At 44.5% G+C, this 20602-nt stretch overlaps 1 protein-coding gene across 1 annotated transcript in view; it reads left to right on the top strand.

Annotated features, from left to right (window-relative positions):
• SDHB (succinate dehydrogenase complex iron sulfur subunit B) overlaps nucleotides 1–19798 on the top strand; it is a 39426-nt gene extending 19628 nt beyond the window's left edge. Inside the window, exons 3-8 of the mRNA XM_002750332.5 lie at nucleotides 4600–4685; nucleotides 8665–8801; nucleotides 9528–9644; nucleotides 13610–13711; nucleotides 14930–15052; nucleotides 19567–19798. Of these exons, the coding sequence (XP_002750378.1) occupies nucleotides 4600–4685; nucleotides 8665–8801; nucleotides 9528–9644; nucleotides 13610–13711; nucleotides 14930–15052; nucleotides 19567–19644 (643 nt within the window). The 3' untranslated portion in view covers nucleotides 19645–19798. The remainder of the gene's footprint in view (nucleotides 1–4599; nucleotides 4686–8664; nucleotides 8802–9527; nucleotides 9645–13609; nucleotides 13712–14929; nucleotides 15053–19566) is intronic.
• Nucleotides 19799–20602: the final 804 nt, after the last annotated feature.

Genomic DNA, 20602 nt, shown 5'->3' with positions numbered 1-20602 from the left:
TTACAAAAAAGCAAACAAAAAATTATTCGGGCCACATGCGATGGCTCATGCCTGTAATCCCAGCACTTTGGGAGGCCAAGGTGGGCAGATGACTTGAGACCAGGAGTTCAAGACCAGGCTGGACAACATTGCAAAACTCTGTCTCTACTAAAAATACAAAAATTATCTGGGCTTGGTAGCACATACCTGTAATCCCAGCTTCTTTGAAGTCTGAGGCACAGTAATTTCTTGCATCTGGGTGGCAGAGGTTGCAGTGAGCCAAGATCACGCCACTGCACTCCAGCCTGGGCGACGGAGCAAGACTGTGTCTCAAAAGAAAAAGCTAGCCAGTTATGGTGGCACTTGGGACCAAGCTACTTGGGAGGCTGGGGTAGAAGGATCACTCGAACCCTGGGCAGTCAAGGCTGCAGTGAGCCGTGATCACATGTCCTATACTCCAGCCTAGGCAACAGAGAGAGACCCTGACTCAAAAAAAAAAAAAAAAGAAAGAAAGAAAACCTAAGACCTTGTCCACCAGGAACTATTAGAACTAGTAAGTTCAGCAGGGTTGCAGGACACAAGATTGGTCTACAGAAATCAAATGTAGTTTAGTTTTTTATTATGTATAATGGTCCATGTTTGTTGTTTCAATCTATGTTTCATTTTATATTGCACCATGTTTTAATTATAGTTCTATTTCCCTCTAATCTGACTCTGAAACTCTACTTTTGAACCCTACTTTGTAGCTAGGTATACACAAAAAAAGTAGCTATATTCTTTGATTTTCACAATAGCACAATTTTTTTTCTGAAAATATTGGCACATAGCAGATATTAGAAGTTAAATGTATTTTTCTGGGATAGGCATGGTGGCTCACACCTGTAATACCAGCACTTTGTAAGGCCAAGGCAGGAGGATTGCTTGAGGCCAGGAGTTTGAGACCAGCCTGGGCAACAATAGCAAGACTTAGTCCCTGCAGAAAAAAGTTACACATATATATATTTATATTCATATATGTAACACCCTGCTTACCTAGGAAGAAACCTCTATCAGTACTGTTGAAAACAAACAAAAATTGTATTTCTTACACTAACAATGAACAATCCTAAAATGAAATTTAAAAACTTTTGCAGCCAGGCGTGGTGGCTTACGCCTGTAAATCCAGCACGTAGAAAGATCAGGGTGGGCAGGTCACAGGGTCAGGAGGTCAAGACCATCCTGGCTAACGTGGTGAAACCCTGTCTCTACCAAAAATACAAAAAACACCACGCAGAGCTGTGGTGGCAGCCCAGCTACTCAGGTGGCTGGGCAGCAGAATTGCTTGAACCCAGGAGGCCAGAGGTTGGCGTAAGCCAAGATAGCACCACTGCACTCCAGCCTGGGCAACAGAACGAAACTCCGTCTCAAAAATAAAAAAACTGTCTTGCATATAACAGTATCAAAAAGGAAATTCTTAGGAACAAACAAATTATGGACAACAAGACAAAACCCTGTCTCTTAAAAAAAAAAAAAAACAGCTGGGTGCGGTGGCCTGTGCCTGTAGTCCCAGCTACTTAGAGGCTGAGGTGGAACAATCTTTTGAGCCTGGGCAGTCGAGGCAGCAGTTGGCTGTGATTGCAACACTGCACTCCAGCCTGGGTGACAGAGTAAGACCCTGTGTCAAAAAAACAAATAAATAAAAACGACTTATATACTGGGCCAGGCCTAGCGGCTCAGACCTGTAATCCCAGCACTTCGGGAGGCCGAGGCGAGCGTATCACCTGAGGTCAGGATTTCAAGACCAGCCTGGCCAACATCATGAATCTGATCAACATCATGAAACCCCATCTCTACTAAAAATACAAAAATCAGCTGGGAATAGTGATGTGTGCCTGTAATTCCAGCTACCGCAGAGGCAGAGACAGAATTGCTTGAACCTGGGAGTTGGAGGTTGCAATAAGCCAAGATCATGCCACTGCAGTCCAGCCTGGATGATAGAGTGAGACTGTCTCAAAAAAAAAGACTTACACACTGAAAACTGTAAAACATTGTTGAAAGAAGTTTCAGAAGACCTAAGTAAATGAAAAGACATGCCATGTTTGTTGGTTAGAAGACAGTGTTGTTAAGGAGGCAGTGGTCCCCAAATTGATTTCCACATTCATTGCAATCCCTATCAAAATCCCACCTGCCTTTTTGGCAGAAGTTGACATTGATTCTAAAATTCTTATAGAAATGCAAAGGACCCAGAATATCAAACAATTTTGGTATCCATGTAAAATCTGAGAAAGTTTATGTTGTACTCTTTAATGAGCCCAACTTAAAGGGAGGGCTTTGATATTTTAATTTGTTTTCTCTGCCCAAGTATGATCTGCGGGATGGCTTTTTAACTATAAACTTTTTATAAGGTGCAGATATTAGCCTTTGTAATGTAAAAAAACAAAGACTTCATCATCATTTAAAATATGCTAGGACAGGAACAGACAGGTCATTAGAATAAAAAGTAGCAACAAAACAGACCTCATTTTATCTAAGGTTCCAGTATTAAATATGGGAGAGGTATTACAGGAAGCAAAAGAGGATTTAGTCAGTGATTTGGGACAACTGATGAAGTTTTTGCAGTTTTGGGGGTGTAACATTAAAAAAATTTTTAATAGAAAAAATGTATCAGACTCAGGAAGCACAGTGATCTATTTAGGCTTTAAAGTTATAGATAATATCATGAAAGAAAAAATGGCCAACTTTATTAACATAAACATTTAACCCATGTATCTCTAAAATTACATTACCAAAATAAGGAGTCAAATAGCAAATTACTATTGGTGGTGAGGGAGGAAGCAGAAATAGCAACAGATATAATATATGAAAGGCTCAGATCATGAAAAAGAATTCCCAAGACCCCAGTAAACAGGCAAAGAACATGGACAGACTGAGTCTTTAGAATGAGTCCTCTGCAACAGCTTTGTGCAGGCAGGTGGCGTTCATCTATTTTATTCTCTGCTATATCCCTGGAATCTAGAACAGAACCTGGCAGAGTAGATGTTCAATAAATAATTGGGGGGGCCAGGCGAGGTGGCTCATGACTGTAATCTCAGCACTTTGGGAGGCTGAGGCAGGCGGATCATGAGGTCAGTTCGAAATCAGCCTGGCCAATAAGGAGAAACCCTGTTTCTACTAAATACAAAAAATTAGCTGGGCATAGTGGCACACGCCTGTAATTCCAGCTACTCAGGTGACTGAGGCAGGAGAATCGCTTGAACCCAGGAGGTGGAGGTTGTAGTGAGCTGATATCTCACCATTGCACTCCAGCATGGACAACAAGAGCAAAACTCCATCTCAAAACAAAAGAGAAAAAAAATACTGAGAGGAATGGGGGCAGCTGTGGCAACCAGAAAATAGATTTGTGGAGCATTTACTATGTGCCAGGTACTATGAAAATTGCATCTTTTTATATAATTTTCACAATAATCCTGTGCTACGAATACTAACTGACCTCTACAGATAAACTGAGATTGAGAGAGAGTAACTTCCATAGAATGACAGTCTCTACATGATGATTATTATAGTTTTTTGGTTTGTTTGTTTTTTTTTTTTTTTTTAAGACAGAGTTTCACTCTTGTTACCCAGGCTGGAGTGCAATGGCGCCATCTCGGTTCACCGCAACCTCCGCCTCCTGGGTTCAGGCAATTCTCCTGCCTCAGCCTCCTGAGTAGCTGGGACTACAGGCGCGCACCACCATGCCCAGCTAATTTTTGTATTTTTAGTAGAGATGGGGTTTCACCATGTTGACCAGGATGGTCTCGATCTCTTGACCTCATGATCCACCCATCTCAGCCTCCCAAAGTGCTGGGATTACAGGCTTGAGCCACCGCGCCCGGCCGATTATTATAGTTAAATTATGGCTTATGTGTCGGATGCTGCTCTAAAGATCTCGTGTGTATTAACTCCAGCAGTCCTGTGAGATGCGGGTGCCGCTCTCTGCACTCAATGGATGAAATGCTCAGGCGGAAATTAAATCATTTGCCTGTAAGCTGGTAAGTGGCTCAGCCAAGGTTCAGACCAGGCTCTTGGCTGCTGGGCCCACACTCCAGGTCCCAAGCCCAGGGATGCTGCACTTAGTACCATGCCACTACCCTTGTATGTCCTAGGAGGCTCACAGTGATTTGATGAGGGGACTATGAGTGATTGGGTGTCTTTTATTATACCTTCTGTTATGGTTTTGTATTATTAATTACTGACTATTTAAAACTATTGTCTAAATCCTAAAACTTAAACTAAAATTTGAAATAAATTATTTGGAAAAACTTTGCAGGGAGCTTCAGAAGTAAAAAACAAAAACTTGGCCATTGTATGGAAGTTGTTTCATACTTGTTTACTACGAGATACCAACCTACATACTTGTCTACTAGTGCTTTGGCTTCTGTTTCCTAGAAATGTGTTTGCATCAGGATCATCAAAATAGAACTATGCAGTACTTAAAATGTGTAAGACTCTGCAAAGACAAAACTACAGAAAAAATTCTGCAGGTGACCTGAGAAGGCCAAATGGATAAGCTAATATATCCAGGTGTCTCCAATTATACTATGATAAAATGTAGGGAGATTGAACTTTACATAAATAACACTGGATATTTTTCTTTGTTAGATGTGGCCCCATGGTACTGGATGCTTTAATCAAGATTAAGAATGAAATTGACTCTACTTTGACCTTCCGGAGATCATGCAGAGAAGGTGAGAATTTCATTTCTGTTGTGGTCCTCCAAGGAGGCTTGGGCTGGCCAGAACTGATAGAAACATCTGGAAAACAGCTGCAGCTCTCTGTTGGGTGAATTTGCTGTGTGACCTAGTTCCTTTTCTTGGGTAAATGCATCCAAAATTTTAACCATGGTGCAAGTTCTGGTTTCTAAGCTTACTTCCCCTCGGGAGTATTCTATCCTGTGGTTACTGCATCTGGCGGTCCCTGTGAGCTGCTGCACACTGCAAGGCTTAGCTGGGACCTGCTGGCTGGCACTTAGGCTCGTCTAGCAAGGTAGATGTGAACTCAGTAGCTGTGTTCTGGATTGGTTGTGACAGTGTCTCCCTCATCGCGTGGTTACTTGTGCTGCTGGCACCACATGAGCCCATTTGAGGCGGTGGACAGACCAACATTTTCTACATCAATAGCAATGTATTTATTTTCCGCATTAGAAAAATACAATTATTAATGATGGTGTCATAGGGATATAAGTGTTTTTTTAATGTGAATTTAAGCAAAACAAGTTAAAGAAAACTTCTCAAGAGATACTTTAAAGAAAAGTTGATTCAGGTGGCTCTCAGATGTGGCAGAAATTGCACAGGGTGCCATGAAGACAGGCCCTGATGTCCATGGAGCCAGACTGTGTGCCCAACTCTCTTCTGTGCACTGTACATGAGGTAGATGCATGTCCTTGTTATTTACCTTCAATTTAAAGGTGAGGCCTAAAGAGGGTAAGGGACTTCCACAAGGACACGTGGAGAGTGACTTGAGAGCCAGGAGTCAGCCAATGCTATCAGACTCCAGACTCCAGACCTGCTCTCTCAGGCGCTGACTTGGCTTGGAACACGTGGGATAAAGTAAAAGTAGAGAGTAGCTTGGTTCTGTGAGGACACTGAGCTTTTTTCTAAGAGAACCTTAAAAAAATGGAAAAGCCAGTATAGATACCGGACCACCGCTTTTTATCTGTTCTCCTGTATCTGTCAAGCATTTCAAGTATTTTAAGACAGCTGTTTTAATTCAGCTAATCTTATTTAGAGTTGCAAATGCTGATGGATATTATGATAGTTCGGCTGAGTCCTGCTGTTCAGGGAACATTCTTCGGCAATTACATCTGCCCATGTAAGTCCTGGCAACACAGGAGAGGTAGATGCTTTTCAGTAACCTTTCCCTGTAGGATTCTTTCAGAGCCGGAAGAAAATAAGGTGCTACCCATCTGGACTAAAAGAAAAATGAGGCAGAATTGTAGTAGTTGCTACTCCTTTTTATTACCATCTGTTTTTCTTATTTTTTAATTCCCATTTTGTAAGAGAATTCCCAGGGGAGCCTTTTTAAGAGAAAGTTCATTGGATTTTTTTTATTATTATTTTATGTTTTTATTTTTTGTTTTTTTTAAGAGACAGGGTTTCACCGTGTTGCCCAGGCTGGTCTCAAACTCCTGAGCTCAGGCAATCCGCCCACCTCAGCCTCCCAAAGTGCAGGGATTACAGGTGTAAGCCACCGCGCCCGCCCTTTTTTAAAAAATTTTATGCCATGTCTTATAAAAGCAAACTGCTCTAATTGGATGCCAGGTATGCATAAATGTATTGATAATATCCAGTCTCTTGGGGAACTCTAGGAGCATTTGCTTAAGACACATCTTTGTGTTCTCTTACACTCTTACTGAGATTTACAGGAGAGGGAGAGAGTTGTACTGTCTTTTTTAGTCTTATGAAAGTGATAATGACTGGACGTAGTGGCTCACGCCTATAATCCCAGTACTTTGGAAGGTCTAGGCGGTAGGCTAGCTTGAGGTTAGGACTTTGAGACCAGTCTGGGAAACATAGTGAGACTCCCTTTCCATTTGAAAAAAAAAAGTGAGGCCTAGTGCAGTGGATTATACCTGTAATCTCAGCACTTTGAGAGGCTGAGGCGGGCAGACCACAAGGTCAGGAGTTCCAGACCAGCCTGACCAACATGATAAAACCCCATCTCTACCAAAAATACAAAAATTAGCCGGGCATGGTGGCACACATCTGTAATCTCAGCTACTCAGGAGGCTGAGACAGGATAATTGCTTGAATCCAGGAGGGAGAAGTTGTAGTGAGCCAAGATCGCGCCACTGCACTCCAGCCTGGGCAACAAAGAGAGACTCCATCTCAAAAAAAATAAGAAGAAAAGGTGATAACCAGTGAAACTATCTCAAGCAATCAGGTTTATCTGACCCAATAATCTTCAAAAAACAGCTTCAGAGAACTGGCACTAGAGGTTTAGATTACATAATCATTTTTAAACTCCAAAATGCCCAGGAAATTTCCATATACAGGAAGTAGGTCCAGGCTAAGAAAATTCTCATGTCAGCGTCCTGGGTCAGCACCTTTTTTGTTTAGTTTGCTTTGCTTTGCTCCAGTTTCATATTAGTTCATTCTTCTTCTTTTTGGAGTCAGCTGAGTCAGCTTTTGTGGGTTTCATAGCCCCCAAGTACCACGCTGCTTATTTTTTGGAAGACAATAGAAGAAGCTCTACCTCTGTCAAGTGTGGTAGCTCAGGCCTGTAATCCTAAAACAGTGAGAGGCAAAAGCAGAATTACTTGAGGCCATGAGTTAGAGATCAGCCTGGGCAATATAGTGAGACCCCTGCTCTAACAAAAAAAATTTTTTTTTTTTTTTTTTTTTTTGAGGCGGAGTTTTGGTCTCACCCGGGCTGGAGTGCAGGGGCGCAATCTCAGCTCACTGCAACCTTCGCCTCCCTGATTGAAGTGATTCTCCCGCCTCAGCCTCCCGAGTAGCTGGGATTGTAGGCACCCGCCACAACTTACATTTTTAGTAGAGACGGAGTTTTACCATGTTGGCCAGGCTGGTCTCAAACTCCTGACTTCAAGTGATCCACCCACCTTAGCCTCCCAAAGTGCTGGGATTCCAGGTGTGAGCCACCATGCCCAACCTAAAAAAACTATTTCTAAATTTGCCAGGCATGGTAGCACATGCCTGTAGTTCCAGCTACTCAGGAGGCTGTGGTGGCAGGATCACTTAAGCCCAGAAGTTTGAGGCCAAAGTGAGCTACAGTGAGGTCTGACTGCACCACTGCACTTCAGTCTGGGCGATAGAGGAAGACTCAGCCAAGAAAAAAAAGGAGAAGAGCTGTCTCTCGAAATCTGTATCTAGGTCACCTCAACCTTAAGATAACCAAGACAATGTTGATTTACTGGATGTTTTTTTTTTTTTTTGCCAATCAGTTTGAGCTTTATGAGGTTGCTCAGGTTAGCCTTGAACTGATGACCTCGCCTTCACGAGTGCCATGACCTCCGGCGGGAGCCACTTTGGACCCCGATTTACTGGATATTTTATCTGTTAGATTTGTGTTCAAATAACAATAGCTTTAAAAAACAGGCTTGACAGGTGTCCAGTGGCACACACCTGTAATCCCAGTGCTTTGGGAGGCCAAGGCAGGCAGATTGCTTGAGCCTAGCAGTTCATGTCCAGCCTGGGCAACATAACGAAACACCATCTCTACAAAAAACACCAGAAAATTAGCTGGGTGTAGTGGCCTGCTTTTGTAGTCCCAGCTACTTGGGAGGCTGAGGTGGGAGGATCACTGGGCAACAGAGTGAGACCTTTTCTTTTAAAAAAAAAAAAAGAAAGCACAGGCTGATTTTTCTCTCAACACACTTGATGCATAGAGCTAGAACTGCTGTGGAAACTCCATGATGCCAGCAGCCCGCAGGCCCCTGGCCTCCTCCAGGGCCATCCTTGGCATGTGGCTTCTAACCTCAAGGTTGCCACATGGTCAAAGTGGTTTTTGGAACTTAAGCCATTAGAACCACATTCAGGGCAGGAAGAAGGAGGGAAGGGAGAAAAGTCCACAGGCACCTCTGAGAGAGGCATGTTCCATGTCAGTGCTGCCCCTGATGGCAAAGCAAGGAGGACCCAGAAAAAAAGACTTGGGACAGGACTGATTCTGGATATGGGTGAGGATGTGTTAGATGTGTGTCTCTTTCAGGCATCTGTGGCTCTTGTGCAATGAACATCAATGGAGGCAACACTCTAGCCTGCACCCGAAGGATTGACACCAACCTCAATAAAGTCTCAAAAATCTACCCTCTTCCACATATGTATGTGATAAAGGATCTTGTTCCCGTGAGTTTCTGCATCTCTCTGGTTTTGTTTTCTTTTGCATGGTGGGCGGTACTGTATGTGTTAATGCTATTAGTTCTTTAGGGCAGGATTTCTTTGAGTATTTAAGGTTCCTCTTCTAGTCAGATAGTAAACAGATGAGACTGTTTCCTATATGATGGCAACAGGAGCACCACAGTGTCGCTGAGAGGTTAGGAAAATCCCCAGATCTGAGACAGTGTGGCCAGAGTTTAATTAAAGAATTTGAATGGCAGAATATAAACGCCTAGAAAATCCTCCAGCAGCTCATTTGGTTAGGTTTGTTTGAGAATAACGGGCACAGAATTTTAGAGTTGGAACATTCCCCAAAATGAATAATTTGGCCATAACTACAGAGAAATCATGTGGAAAATACCAGTTGGGAAAGCAACAGCTGTTTATGAGTTCTCCCTGAATTTCTCCCTCCTTTATATTTGACCACCTTTGCTAACATGGTGCTTTCAAGGGCAGAAAGGACTGTGGGATTGGAAAGTTTCCCAGGCAGGTGAGGGAGACGTTTCCTAACCATGCTTAACATTGTGACCATTTCTCCTTTTGTAATCTTTGCATATATTCAAGACAAAGGAAGAGAGTCTGGCTTCTGCCTGGCATAGAGTGGACGAGTAGGCAGTGTCCAAGAAATGGGGTAAATAAACCTGCAGTAATGATGGAATCTGAGTCTTTTCTTCTTCTTCTTCCTCTTAACCACAGGATTTGAGCAACTTCTATGCACAGTACAAATCCATTGAGCCTTATTTGAAGAAGAAGGATGAATCTCAGGGAGGCAAGCAGCAGTATCTGCAGTCCATAGAAGACCGTGAGAAACTGGTCATTAGTCCCTATTTATTGTTTTGATCTGAAGAATTTATTGCAGAGATGTTTGCCAGGAGTGTGGCTTGGCGGGGAACATGAGATGACGCAGGCCATTTAGTGTATTCTGGAAAAGGAACTGGCGCAAGGGTTGGGCACTGATTCTCTTAGGGCCTGGTGAGTAGTGTGAACCCATGGATGGCCCAGAGTGGACCAAGGAGCTAGAGCCCCATACCCTGCCTGCAAGAGTGGGTGGATGCTGTGTTGCCAGTCCATCTTTTTCAAAAGAAACTAGCATGTAAATTTAAATTGTCTGGGCTTTAAAAGGTGACCTCTAAGTCAGAACTGTTCTCTCACTGGGGGCAATGAAACACGTATGCTGGCCAATTGTAACTACCACCATCCTGCTTTACAGATGGAAGTGAAATGTTAATGGTAAAACTGAGCCATTAGTGTAGTGTTCTTTGCTGACACCATACTTCTTGTGACCTGTGGTGCAGGATTATTGCCAGCCTGCTCACTCTCTGGAAATTTCCATTCCTGTGTACAGGCTATAAAATCTTAAAGTGGAGGCATCATTATTAGGTTTTCAGTCTTTCTTCTTCACACTACTTTTACTCCTCCACGAAGAAGTCTTCTCTGATTTGCACACTCCCTCCCTGCGTACTCATGGACATGTAGGTAGGAAAGGAACCAAATGGAGACAGAGTCCCAACTGCAAGCCTGCACAGGCCCAAGAGCAACAGCTGTGTCTTCTTCCTTTCTGGATCCCTAGGCCCTGACACATGTTATTTTATCAATAGATATTAGTTATATAATACTGTGAAAATATGTATAAATGAAAAAAGGCCAGATGCAGTGGCACATGCCTATATAGTCCCAGCTACTCAGGAGGCCAAGGTAGGAAGATAACCTGAGCCCAGGAATTTGAGAGTTTGAAGCCAGCCTGGGCAACATAGTAAGACTCTGTCTCTAAAACATATGTTTACATATACATATATGAATATATGAAGAGTGTATTTATATATGTATACATATATGAAAAGTATCAGTTGTATGAATGAGTAAATGAATTCTACCTTTTAAGACTTGATAAATATTTAGCATCCTCTCCTGTTCCCCATAAAACATTAAGAAAGGCAAGTCCAGCTGGGCGCAGTGGCTCACACCTGTAATCGTAGCACTTTAGGAGGCTGAGGTCGGCGGATCACTTGAGGTCAGGAGTTTGAGACCAGCCTGGCCAACATGATAAAACCCTGTCTTTGGCCGGGCACGGTGGCTCACATCTATAATCCCAGCACTTTGGAAGGCCGAGGTGGGTGGATCACAAGGTCAAGAGATCGAGACCATCCTGGTCAACAAGGTGAAACCCCGTCTCTACTAAAAAAATACAAAAATTAGCTGGGCATGGTGGTGTGTGCCTGTAGTCCCAGCTACTCGGGAGGCTGAGGCAGGAGAATGGCTTGAACCCAGGAGGCGGAGGTTGCGGTGAGCTGAGATCGTGCCATTGCACTCCAGTCTGGGTAACAACAGTGAAACTCCGTCTCAAAAAAAAAAAAAAAGCCTGTCTTTACTAAAAATATAAAAATTATCTGAGTTTGGTGGCACACACCTATAATACCAGCTACTCAGGAGGCCAAGGCAGGAGAATCACTTGAACCCAGGAGGTGGAGGTTGCAGTGAGCCAAGATCGTGCCACTGCATTCCAGCCTAGGCAACAGAGCAAGACTCCATCTCAAAAGAAAAGAAAAGAAAGGGGAGTCCTAGTAAGTGTGCCCAGTTTGTCACCATTGAGATGGTGCAGGTCAGCACAGTGACCTGAATGTCAGGGTAAACCTGGGGCAAGACTTCAGAGCTACTGTTCTCAGGCTACTCTTCTCTGCCCTCAGTTTTCACCTCCCCGAGAGTCTCGTGCATCCCAGAGTCCAGGCTGAACCGGGCCCTCTGGCCCAACTAGTCCTCTTGCATTCCTAGGCAAGGCAGGTATGTAGCTAGTGAACATCTCCCTGATGTGGTATCAATAAGGATTGAAGAGCTCCCCTCAGCCTGTTTGGTTCTCTAGATACAAGTTGAGTATTCCTTATCCTGAATGCTTAGGTTTCAGTGTTTGGGGTTTCAGATGTTTTCAAATTTCAGAATATTTGCCTTAAATTTACCAATTGAGCACCCCAAATCCAGTATCTGAAATCCATGCTCCAGGGAGCATTTCCTCTGAGCAGCATGTTGGGGCTCCAAAACGTTCAGATTTTGGAGCATTTTTGATCTCAGATTTTCGTATTTGGGACACCCAACCTTTGATAGAAATTTGCTCATTTACATATCAAACATTGGTTTGACATTTTTTGCTTCCTTAAATTAGCATGATGAACTTAATAAATAATTGTAAAATATGGAGAAATTTATGTATGTATTTATTTTTAATTGGGCAGCCCCCAAACCAGAATAGATTCAGAGAGGCTCCATCATTTCTTAAATAAGCTGTAATTTCCAGCCTGGGCAACATAAGGAGACTCTTATCTCTACAAAAAGTTTAAAACTGAGCTAGGCATGGTGGTGTGCACCTAGAGCCCAGCTACTCAGGAGGCTGAGGTGGGAGGATGCCTTGAGCACAGGAGTTCCAGGCTGCAATGAACTATGATCGTGCCACTGCACTCCGGCCTGGGGGACAGAGCAAGACCCTGTCCCAAAAAAAATCTACAATTTCACCACCAAAAGATAACCTCTGTTAATATTTATAATTTCCTTTGTTTTTTTGTTTATTACATTATATTTTTATGTAGCTGGGATCACTTTTGTATCCTGGTTTTTTCACTTAAGTTGTGAGCATTTTCTTCATGTTCTTAAAATTCTTCATGAGCATTAATTTACAGTTTGCCTTTTACTGCTCCAGATCTATGCACCATGCGCTATAAAACCATTTCACTTTTGCTGGACAATGAAATTGTTTCCTATTTTTTACTGCTAGAAATAAGGCTAGATGAACATCTTTATCCTTCCAGTTCTGCCCCAAAACATGTTAATTTCTTACTACAGATTTTTCTGAGTAGGTTAAAGACTGTAACTATTATTAAGGCTCTTAATCCTATGACCTTCTGCCTTCTAGACCAAAAGGCCAGTTGACACGCCCACCAGCCATCTGAACATAACATAGATTTGGTTGAAGACTCATGATTCAATCACAACCATAGAGTCTATCTCATCTGTCACCTCAGGTGTCAGTGGGCCCCTTTTGTTTTGCTGCTTTCAGTCCTATAAACATTTATGTTGTTTCCAAGCTCAGAAAGTCCAGTTAGTGTTTAGGACTTGTTGGACAAATTAAGCCAGTGTGTCAGGTGTGAAAGTGCAGGAAGCCAGAGCCAACTGCCAGGACCACATCCTGGTTCTGTTGCTTACAGTGGCAGGTCCCTTGGCACATGGCCTAACTCATTCTCCATGCCTGCCTTCCTTACCTGTAAGTGGAACTTCCTGGTACTCACCTCACAGGATTACTGTGATGAGCAGTTAAGGAAAGCGAGTAAGGCACAGGGCACTCTGTCAGGATTGGCAGTGGCAGTCATTGGGGATGATGTTGATGTTCCCAGTGAAAACCTGTGGGCCTTTCTACTGAGCCCAGGGCAGAATCGGCTGTAGACTCCTGGTGCTTCAGCCCCCAGGTCTTTTGAATCTCTCCCCTCTTGACTGCATTCCAGTAAGTTGGAATTTGTGTGAGCTGTTTTTGTGTTCTTGTTTTCTACTTCTTTTTTAGACAAGTGAGAGGTTATTGTTTATTAAAGGGTAAGCACACTATACATGGACTTAACCCTAGGCAGATGTTTACATTTCACTTGCAAGATCTTGATTAATCTGCTAAATATCTGCACATCACCCCTTGGATTTTGTCAAGAAAATTCACATGCAGGTAGGCACTTTGTTCATGCACTGACCCCAAAGGTCACATTTAATCTCTCCCCTTACAAGCTCCTGACTCCTTTCTCCTCATGCAGGACGGGCTCTACGAGTGCATTCTCTGTGCCTGCTGTAGCACCAGCTGCCCCAGCTACTGGTGGAACGGAGACAAATATCTGGGGCCTGCAGTTCTTATGCAGGTGAGGCGTTCCTTAATTGCTTTAAGAGAAATTGAAACTGAAACATCCAGAAGTCCAAGAGGACAATAGATTGCTGTAAGCCAGCCCTTCTGAGGGTCTTGGTTTCCTTCATTGCCATCCAGTCCAAATAGGGTAATTGGTTGGATTGTACTCACTGGGTTTCAGTAAATCCGGGGCCTTGTCTGCAGATTGCCTTTTTTTCAGTGCAGTGAGAGTCATCCCAGCAGGTGGCAAACCATGCCTTGCAGATGTTTAAAATGTATTTCCTGTGCCCCCAGCACTTATCCATTTGCCTGTGTGGTCAGAAGCTCCCCATCTCCATCTCATAGGATTTGTAACGAGATTTGCTCCCATGCAAGCAGGGGAGAAAGCAGTGTCTCTGAGGTTGGAAGCTGTTTCCCAGCTAATGAAAGCCTGGATTTAGGGGTTGCTTAGAAAGAAAATGGTGTTAGTGTTCACTGCAAAGAAAGTCACTGCCTTTGTTACCAGAAAGCTTGTACCTTTAGATACATGCTTTTCATAGACTCTAAGCCACTCAAAAACCAACTTCTCATTTCTCATTTTCCCACAAAAAGAGAAGTTACAGGGTAGTGTGACCACATGAGCAATATTGATTCCCAGCCATGTAAAGATTGAACGATGAGGTACACTCATACTTGTCACTTTTACCAGCTGCTCCGAGTTGTTGAGGAGGTAGGTCCTCCAAGTAACACTGCTTGAGCAGGCCCATGGTCATGTGATTAATTCATTTCAGCTTGCTGATCTCAGGCTGCTGAGAGGGCTGTGTGAATTCAAAAACTCACTAAGCAGGACAAATACTATCTGTAGACAGGTCTGTTAAATCATTTCTTTACTCAGAGACAGTGAGTCCAGCATGGGTAGGTGCCATGAAAATAGGTAAGAGGGTCATTTGAAGTTCCTGCCTTCACTAGATCGTAAGCTGGTTAGGAAGCTGTTGAGCAACATGAAATAATTAGGAGATGATGCCCAGCATATATAATTAAGCACCTGGGTACCAGGTGCAGTGTGGATCAAAGGTTTGCAGGGACCATTAATCAAGATTCCCTGGAAGATGGGCAAGAATTAAAGAGTGCAGAGATGAGGCATCTAAGCCAAGTGAATTCCCTTTCCTCTGCACTCCCAGAGCTTTGAGTTGAGCCAGCGCACCACTGTGGCCTGTTGATTGGCAGCTCAGCTAATCAGTCCCTGGTTTTCCAGGCCTATCGCTGGATGATTGACTCCAGAGACGACTTCACAGAGGAGCGCCTGGCCAAGCTGCAGGACCCGTTCTCTCTGTACCGCTGCCACACCATCATGAACTGCACAAGGACCTGTCCCAAGGTATGTGAGCTCTGCCTCAGAGCTGACACGCCAGAAGAAGCATGTGCTCACCTGGCAGAGAGCAACCCTCATCATCTGAGATGGAAAGGAACCAGAGTGTACCTGTTCTCTCAGTGTGAGCCTAGGGGCTTGTTTGACTCTTAGTTGCAAGGAACAGACTGACTCAGGCCACTTGAGGAGCAGGTTTATTTGTAGGGTATGCAGGGACATTGTGGGAGTCAAGGATGCCACAGGAATCCATGAGCAGGTACCTGCATTCACCCAGACTTATAGGAAACAGAAAGCAAAAGCCATCTGAATGCGGGCAGCTGTGAGGACTAGATTTCTTCTCCACCTCTTTCTTGTGATGTTGGCTGCTAATCTGCTCTGCTCTGTAGCAGCCTGTTCTTTCTTTCAGCTCTGTGGAAATTTTCTCTGACTCGAAGCTTCAGCTTTCACTCATCTTTCTGCTTGCATTTGCTCCTGCTTTTGGCTCACTCTGGCCTGAACTCCGTGGAGAGTCCAGAGACTCCTAGCACACTTCCAGCTGTAGCCTCCTACCATCTGCTCCCAGTGCTTCTCGGCACAGGTTCCTGAGAGGGCACCCTTTGGCCCAGCTCAGCTTCTCATGCCTGCACATCAAAGGGCACACCCTGCCCTTGGGCCGGGTGCTGTCTCAGTTGGTTTTGTGGTACTGTCACAGAATTTCACAGACTGGGTAATATTATAAAGAAGTTTATTTGACACACAGTTCTAGAGGCTGGTGCCGGTGTCATGAACCTTCGTGCTGTATTACCCCATAGCAAAAGGCAGAAATTGTAGGAGAAAGGGAGCCCAAGCTCATCGTTTTTTGTTTTTTTTTTTTTCAAGACAGAGTTTCACTGTTGTTGCCCAGGCTGAAGTCTGATGATGCGATCTTGGCTCACCGCAGCATCTGCCTCCTAGGTTCAAGTGATTCTCCTGCCTCAGCCTCCTGAGTAGCTGGGATTACAGGCATGCTCCACCACGCCCAGCTAATTTTGTATTTTAGGTAGAGATGGAGTTTCTCCATGTTGGTCAGGCTGGTCTCAAACTCCCGACCTCAGGTGACCAGCCCGCCTTGTAATCCCTCCCAAAGTGCTGGGATTACATGCATGAGCCACCATGCCCAGCCCTTCTTATACTTTTTTTTTTTTAAGAGGCAGGGTCTCACTCTGATGCCCAGGCTGCAGTGGCACAATCATAGCTTGCTGCAGCCTGGAACTCCTGGCCTTAAGTGATCTTCCTGCCTCCTGTGTAGCTGGGACTACAGGCACATACCACCACACCTGGCTAATCCAAAGTCATCCTTTTATCAAGAACTAACTTCTGTGATAATGGCATTAATCCATTTGTGAGGGTAGAGCCTTCATAGCCTAATCTCACTTTAAAGGTTCCACCTCTCAATACTGTTGCATAAGGGATTAGGTTTTCAGCATATGAGTTTTGGGGGACACATTCAAACCATAGCAGGTATCAGCCCCGGCCAGTGGGCAGCGAAAGACCAGGGGCTGTGTGGTTCAGGACACAGCTGCCCTCAACAGATACTGTGGCTGAGGATTTTACTTAAAAGTTGCAGTGAGTTGCCAGGCACAGTGGGCGTGCCTGTAGTCCCAGCTACTCAGGAGGCTGAGGCTGGAGGATTGCTTGAGTCCAGGAGTTTTGGGCTGTAGTACACTATGCCAATCGGGTGTCTGCACTAAGTTTGGCATCAATATGGTGACCTTCTGGGAGCGGGGGACCACTCTAAGAAGGGGTGAACCGGCCCAGGTTGGAAATGGAGCAGGTCAAAACTCCGATGATGATCAGTAGTGGGATCCTGCCTGTGAATAGCCACTGCACTCCAGCCTGGGTAACTTGGCGAGACCCCATCTCTTTAAAAAAAAAAAAAAAGGTTGCAGTGAGTCAGTGGGCGGCAAGATAGAAAACTGTAGAGTGACCAGTTAGCAGTAAAAAAAGATTATACCATGTAATTGAAAACAAGCTATAGAATTCACTTGTTTTTTGCCTGGAAATCCTCTGTGTTTCCAGCAGCCTCACTTGGGGAGCCTACAGGCTCTAGCTCCCTATTATCTGGGCTTCCATCTGGGTCCTGTCCCCAGTGAACTCTGACTTCTATGGCAAGTTATGCTATAAAAGTGCTTGGAACAGTGCCTGGCATATGGTAAGCACTCAATAAACGTCACCTTCTGTTATTTTGTTAAAAAACATGAGGCCAGGCGCAGTGGCTCATGTCAGTAATTCTAGCACTTTGGGAGGCCAAGGTGGGTAGATGACAAGGTCAAGAATTCAAGACCAGCCTGGCCAACATGGTGAAACCCCATCTCTACTAAAAATACCCAAAAAAATTAGCCAGGCATGGTGGTGCACAACTGTAGTCCCAGCTACTTGGGAGGCTGAGGCAGGAGAATCACTTGAACCCGGGAGTTGGAGGTTGCAGTGAGCCAAGATCATGCCACTGCGCTCCAGCCTGGGTGACAGAGCAAGACTCCGTCTAAAAAAAAAAAAAAACATTAGAATTGGGCCTGTTAAGACAGAGACAGCATCTTCAGTGGTGGGGCCTGGCTCGTGTATTTCTTCAGAAGCTCTGCGAGTGACCGAGATGCATTCCTGGTCACAAACCTGTGCATGGAGTGGGTGGGTGCAGCAGACAGCTGAGACAGCCAAGAACAGGTTCTCTGTGTCTTGCCCTCCCTTCTATAAAACAGGGCTGGAAGCTGGGACTGAGTTATTGACATAGGCTGATCATGAAACTGGAAGGGACTTGAAAACCATCAAGTTTAACCCCCTTGTACAGATGGGAAAATTGAGCCCCAGGTGGGGAAGGGAGTTACTCACCCAAGGTCGCTGTCAGGTCAGTGGGAAGGTCAGACTAGAGTTAGGCCATCTGCCTCCCAGGCCAGTGCTCTTTCTTCCTGCACGGATTGGGCACACTCCTGTGTACCGACCTTCTAAGTCTAAACACCCTTACCAACCCTGTGGGACCAGAAACACACAGGCGGTTCCAGATTCAGAAGAATATACAGTGAAAAGTCTCTCTCCCGCTCCACCCAGCGGGAAGGAGTGATGCTGTCAGATTCTTGTGTGAACTTCAGAAGTACTTTATGCTGCACACAAATGCATATGTGTTCTTTTCTGCCTTTTTTATATCACCCTCATCTGTATTTTTTCACCCAGTATATTTTGGAGATTATCCCATGTCAGTATATGAAGAGTGTCTTTTTTTTTTTTTTTTTTTTTGAGACTTGGTTTCACCATGTTGGCCAGGATGGTCTGGATCTCCTGACCTTGTGATCCGCCCACCTCGGCCTCCCAAAGTGCTGGGATTACAGGCGTGAGCCACCGCGCCTGGCCTGAAGAGTGTCTTTTTGACCAGCCTCTTTGACAATACAGTGATATCCCATCTGTACAAAAAAAAATCTTAATTAGCCAGGTGTGGTGGCACACACGTGTAGTCCCAGCTACTTGGGAGGCTGAGGCCGGAGGATCACTTGAGCCAGGAGTTCCAGGCCACAATGAACTGTGATCACACTTGCCTGGGTGACAGAGCAAGACCCTATCCAAAAAAAAAAAGTATCTTCTCTCTTCTTCTCTCAAGATCTCTTTTCTTTCTTTCCTTTTTTTTCTTCTTTCCACAACACTTTTTTAGGAGGTTAGACTTACTTTCTAAAATGAGGGGAATCGTCACTCATGTCAGTTAAGTCCTTGTCTCATTTTACCAAGTACTTGCTTCTCTCCCTTCCTACATCAATGAAGCTGGCATTCAGTGTGTTTAATTATTATACCTCCTGCAAAGCAGATGTCAGCAGCCGTAGGGGCAAACTGCAGCTAATACCAATGGTATTGGCCAATTGAACTCATCATGGTGGTTACAAAGGGTCGTTTCTCCCACATACCGTTGAGAGCTGGTGTATACTGATTTCTGCTAATAATAATAGTGAATCCTGGCCAACATGGTGAAACCCCGTCTCTACTAAAAATACACAAAAATTAGCTGTGCGTGGTGGTGCACGCCTATAGTCCCAGCTACTCAGGAGGCTGAGGCAGGAGAATTGCTTGAACCCAGGATGCGGAGGTTGCAGTGAGCCAAGGTCGCGCCACTGCATTCCAGCCTGGTGACAGAGTGAGACTCTGTCTCAAAAAAAAAATAATAATAATAGTGATGATGTGAAATATTTTGAAATGTCTGGCTGATTTTGGCATTGGCCTGTAGTCCTAGAAGAGACACTGTCCTGGGTGTCTGAGCAATCAGAGAGTACAGCTCTGCCCTGGGCCTGTTTGCCTGTCACACCAGAAGGAATTTGTGGCAGAGCTCTTGCCAGAGGGAGCTGACCATCTTTAAATGTCAAAAAAGGTAGACAGAAGAAGAGAGTCCTAGCCCAGCCCCTGTGGTTTTGAGGGACTTGATTTGCATTCACCTTGTTTTGACACTGAACCAGCTGAGGAAGGAGTTTCACCCAAGATTTTGGGCTTTCCCATTCAGTTTCAGTTATCATTTTCTCTTCTCTGTTTTCAAGGGTCTGAATCCAGGGAAGGCTATTGCAGAAATCAAGAAAATGATGGCAACCTATAAGGAGAAGAAAGCTTCAGCTTAACTGTTTCCATGCTAAGTATGACCTGTACCCAGCTCAGAGCTGACATAATTTATATCTAATTTGAGTTCTTTAAAGATCTTGGTTTTCCATGAATACAGCATGTATAATAAAAATTTTAAGAAATAAATGTTATTCTACTTTATTAACAAAAAAATGAAGCCTGTTCCTTTACTTGCTGCAGGGGAATGTGAAAGTGCCAGGAGTCCTTGTCCTTGAAGGGATGGATAGGGCTCCAGAACTGAGCAGGGGTTGGGGGACCCTCACTGGAAGGAATTGATGAGGCATGGAACTGATATCAGACAGGGCCTGGGCTTGTTCCCAGCTCTGCGGCGCACCAGCCAGACAACCTTGGACAAGTTCCTTTGCCTCTTTGCTGCTCTAGTTGCCCCTCTGTAAAATGGGATCCATAATTGTGCCTACTCCATTCACCTGGTAGGAGAATGCCTGGCACTTACTCTGAACTTTCAGTTAATGTTAATGTTCTATATCATCCCAGTTTCTATAGTTTTCAGTACCAGAAAACCCAAATTTTGGTAAGTCTTTTTTTTTTTTTTTTTTTTTTTAATAAAGATGGGGTTTCACCATGTTGGTAAGGCTGGTCATGAACTCCTGACCTCAGGTGATCCCCCCGCCTTGGCCTCCAAAGTGCTTGGATTACAGGCGTGAGCCACGACGCTCGGCCTGGTAAGTCTTTGGATACGTTGGTGAAGCCAGGTTTCAGATTCCTCCAGCACAGATCAATGACCCTGATCAGCTGTGAATCCAGGTAGTTCCACAAATGACCTCGAGGGGCCTCTCACTGCAGACATGAACTTCATAGCACTGCTGCCATGGCTGGGATGCTCCCTGCACAGCAGTAACACTCATTTAAAAAGCATGTAGACCAGGTGCGGTGGCTCATGCCTGTGATCCCAACACTTTGGGAGGCCAAGGTGGGTGGACCATTTGAGGTCAGGAG

The sequence above is a fragment of the Callithrix jacchus genome, chromosome 7 (genome assembly GCF_049354715.1).
Source record: "Callithrix jacchus isolate 240 chromosome 7, calJac240_pri, whole genome shotgun sequence".
In the NCBI taxonomy this organism is placed as follows: Eukaryota; Metazoa; Chordata; class Mammalia; order Primates; family Cebidae; genus Callithrix; species Callithrix jacchus.
The sequence above is the reverse complement of the archived record's forward strand: the minus strand, read 5'-3'. Positions and strand labels throughout refer to the sequence as shown.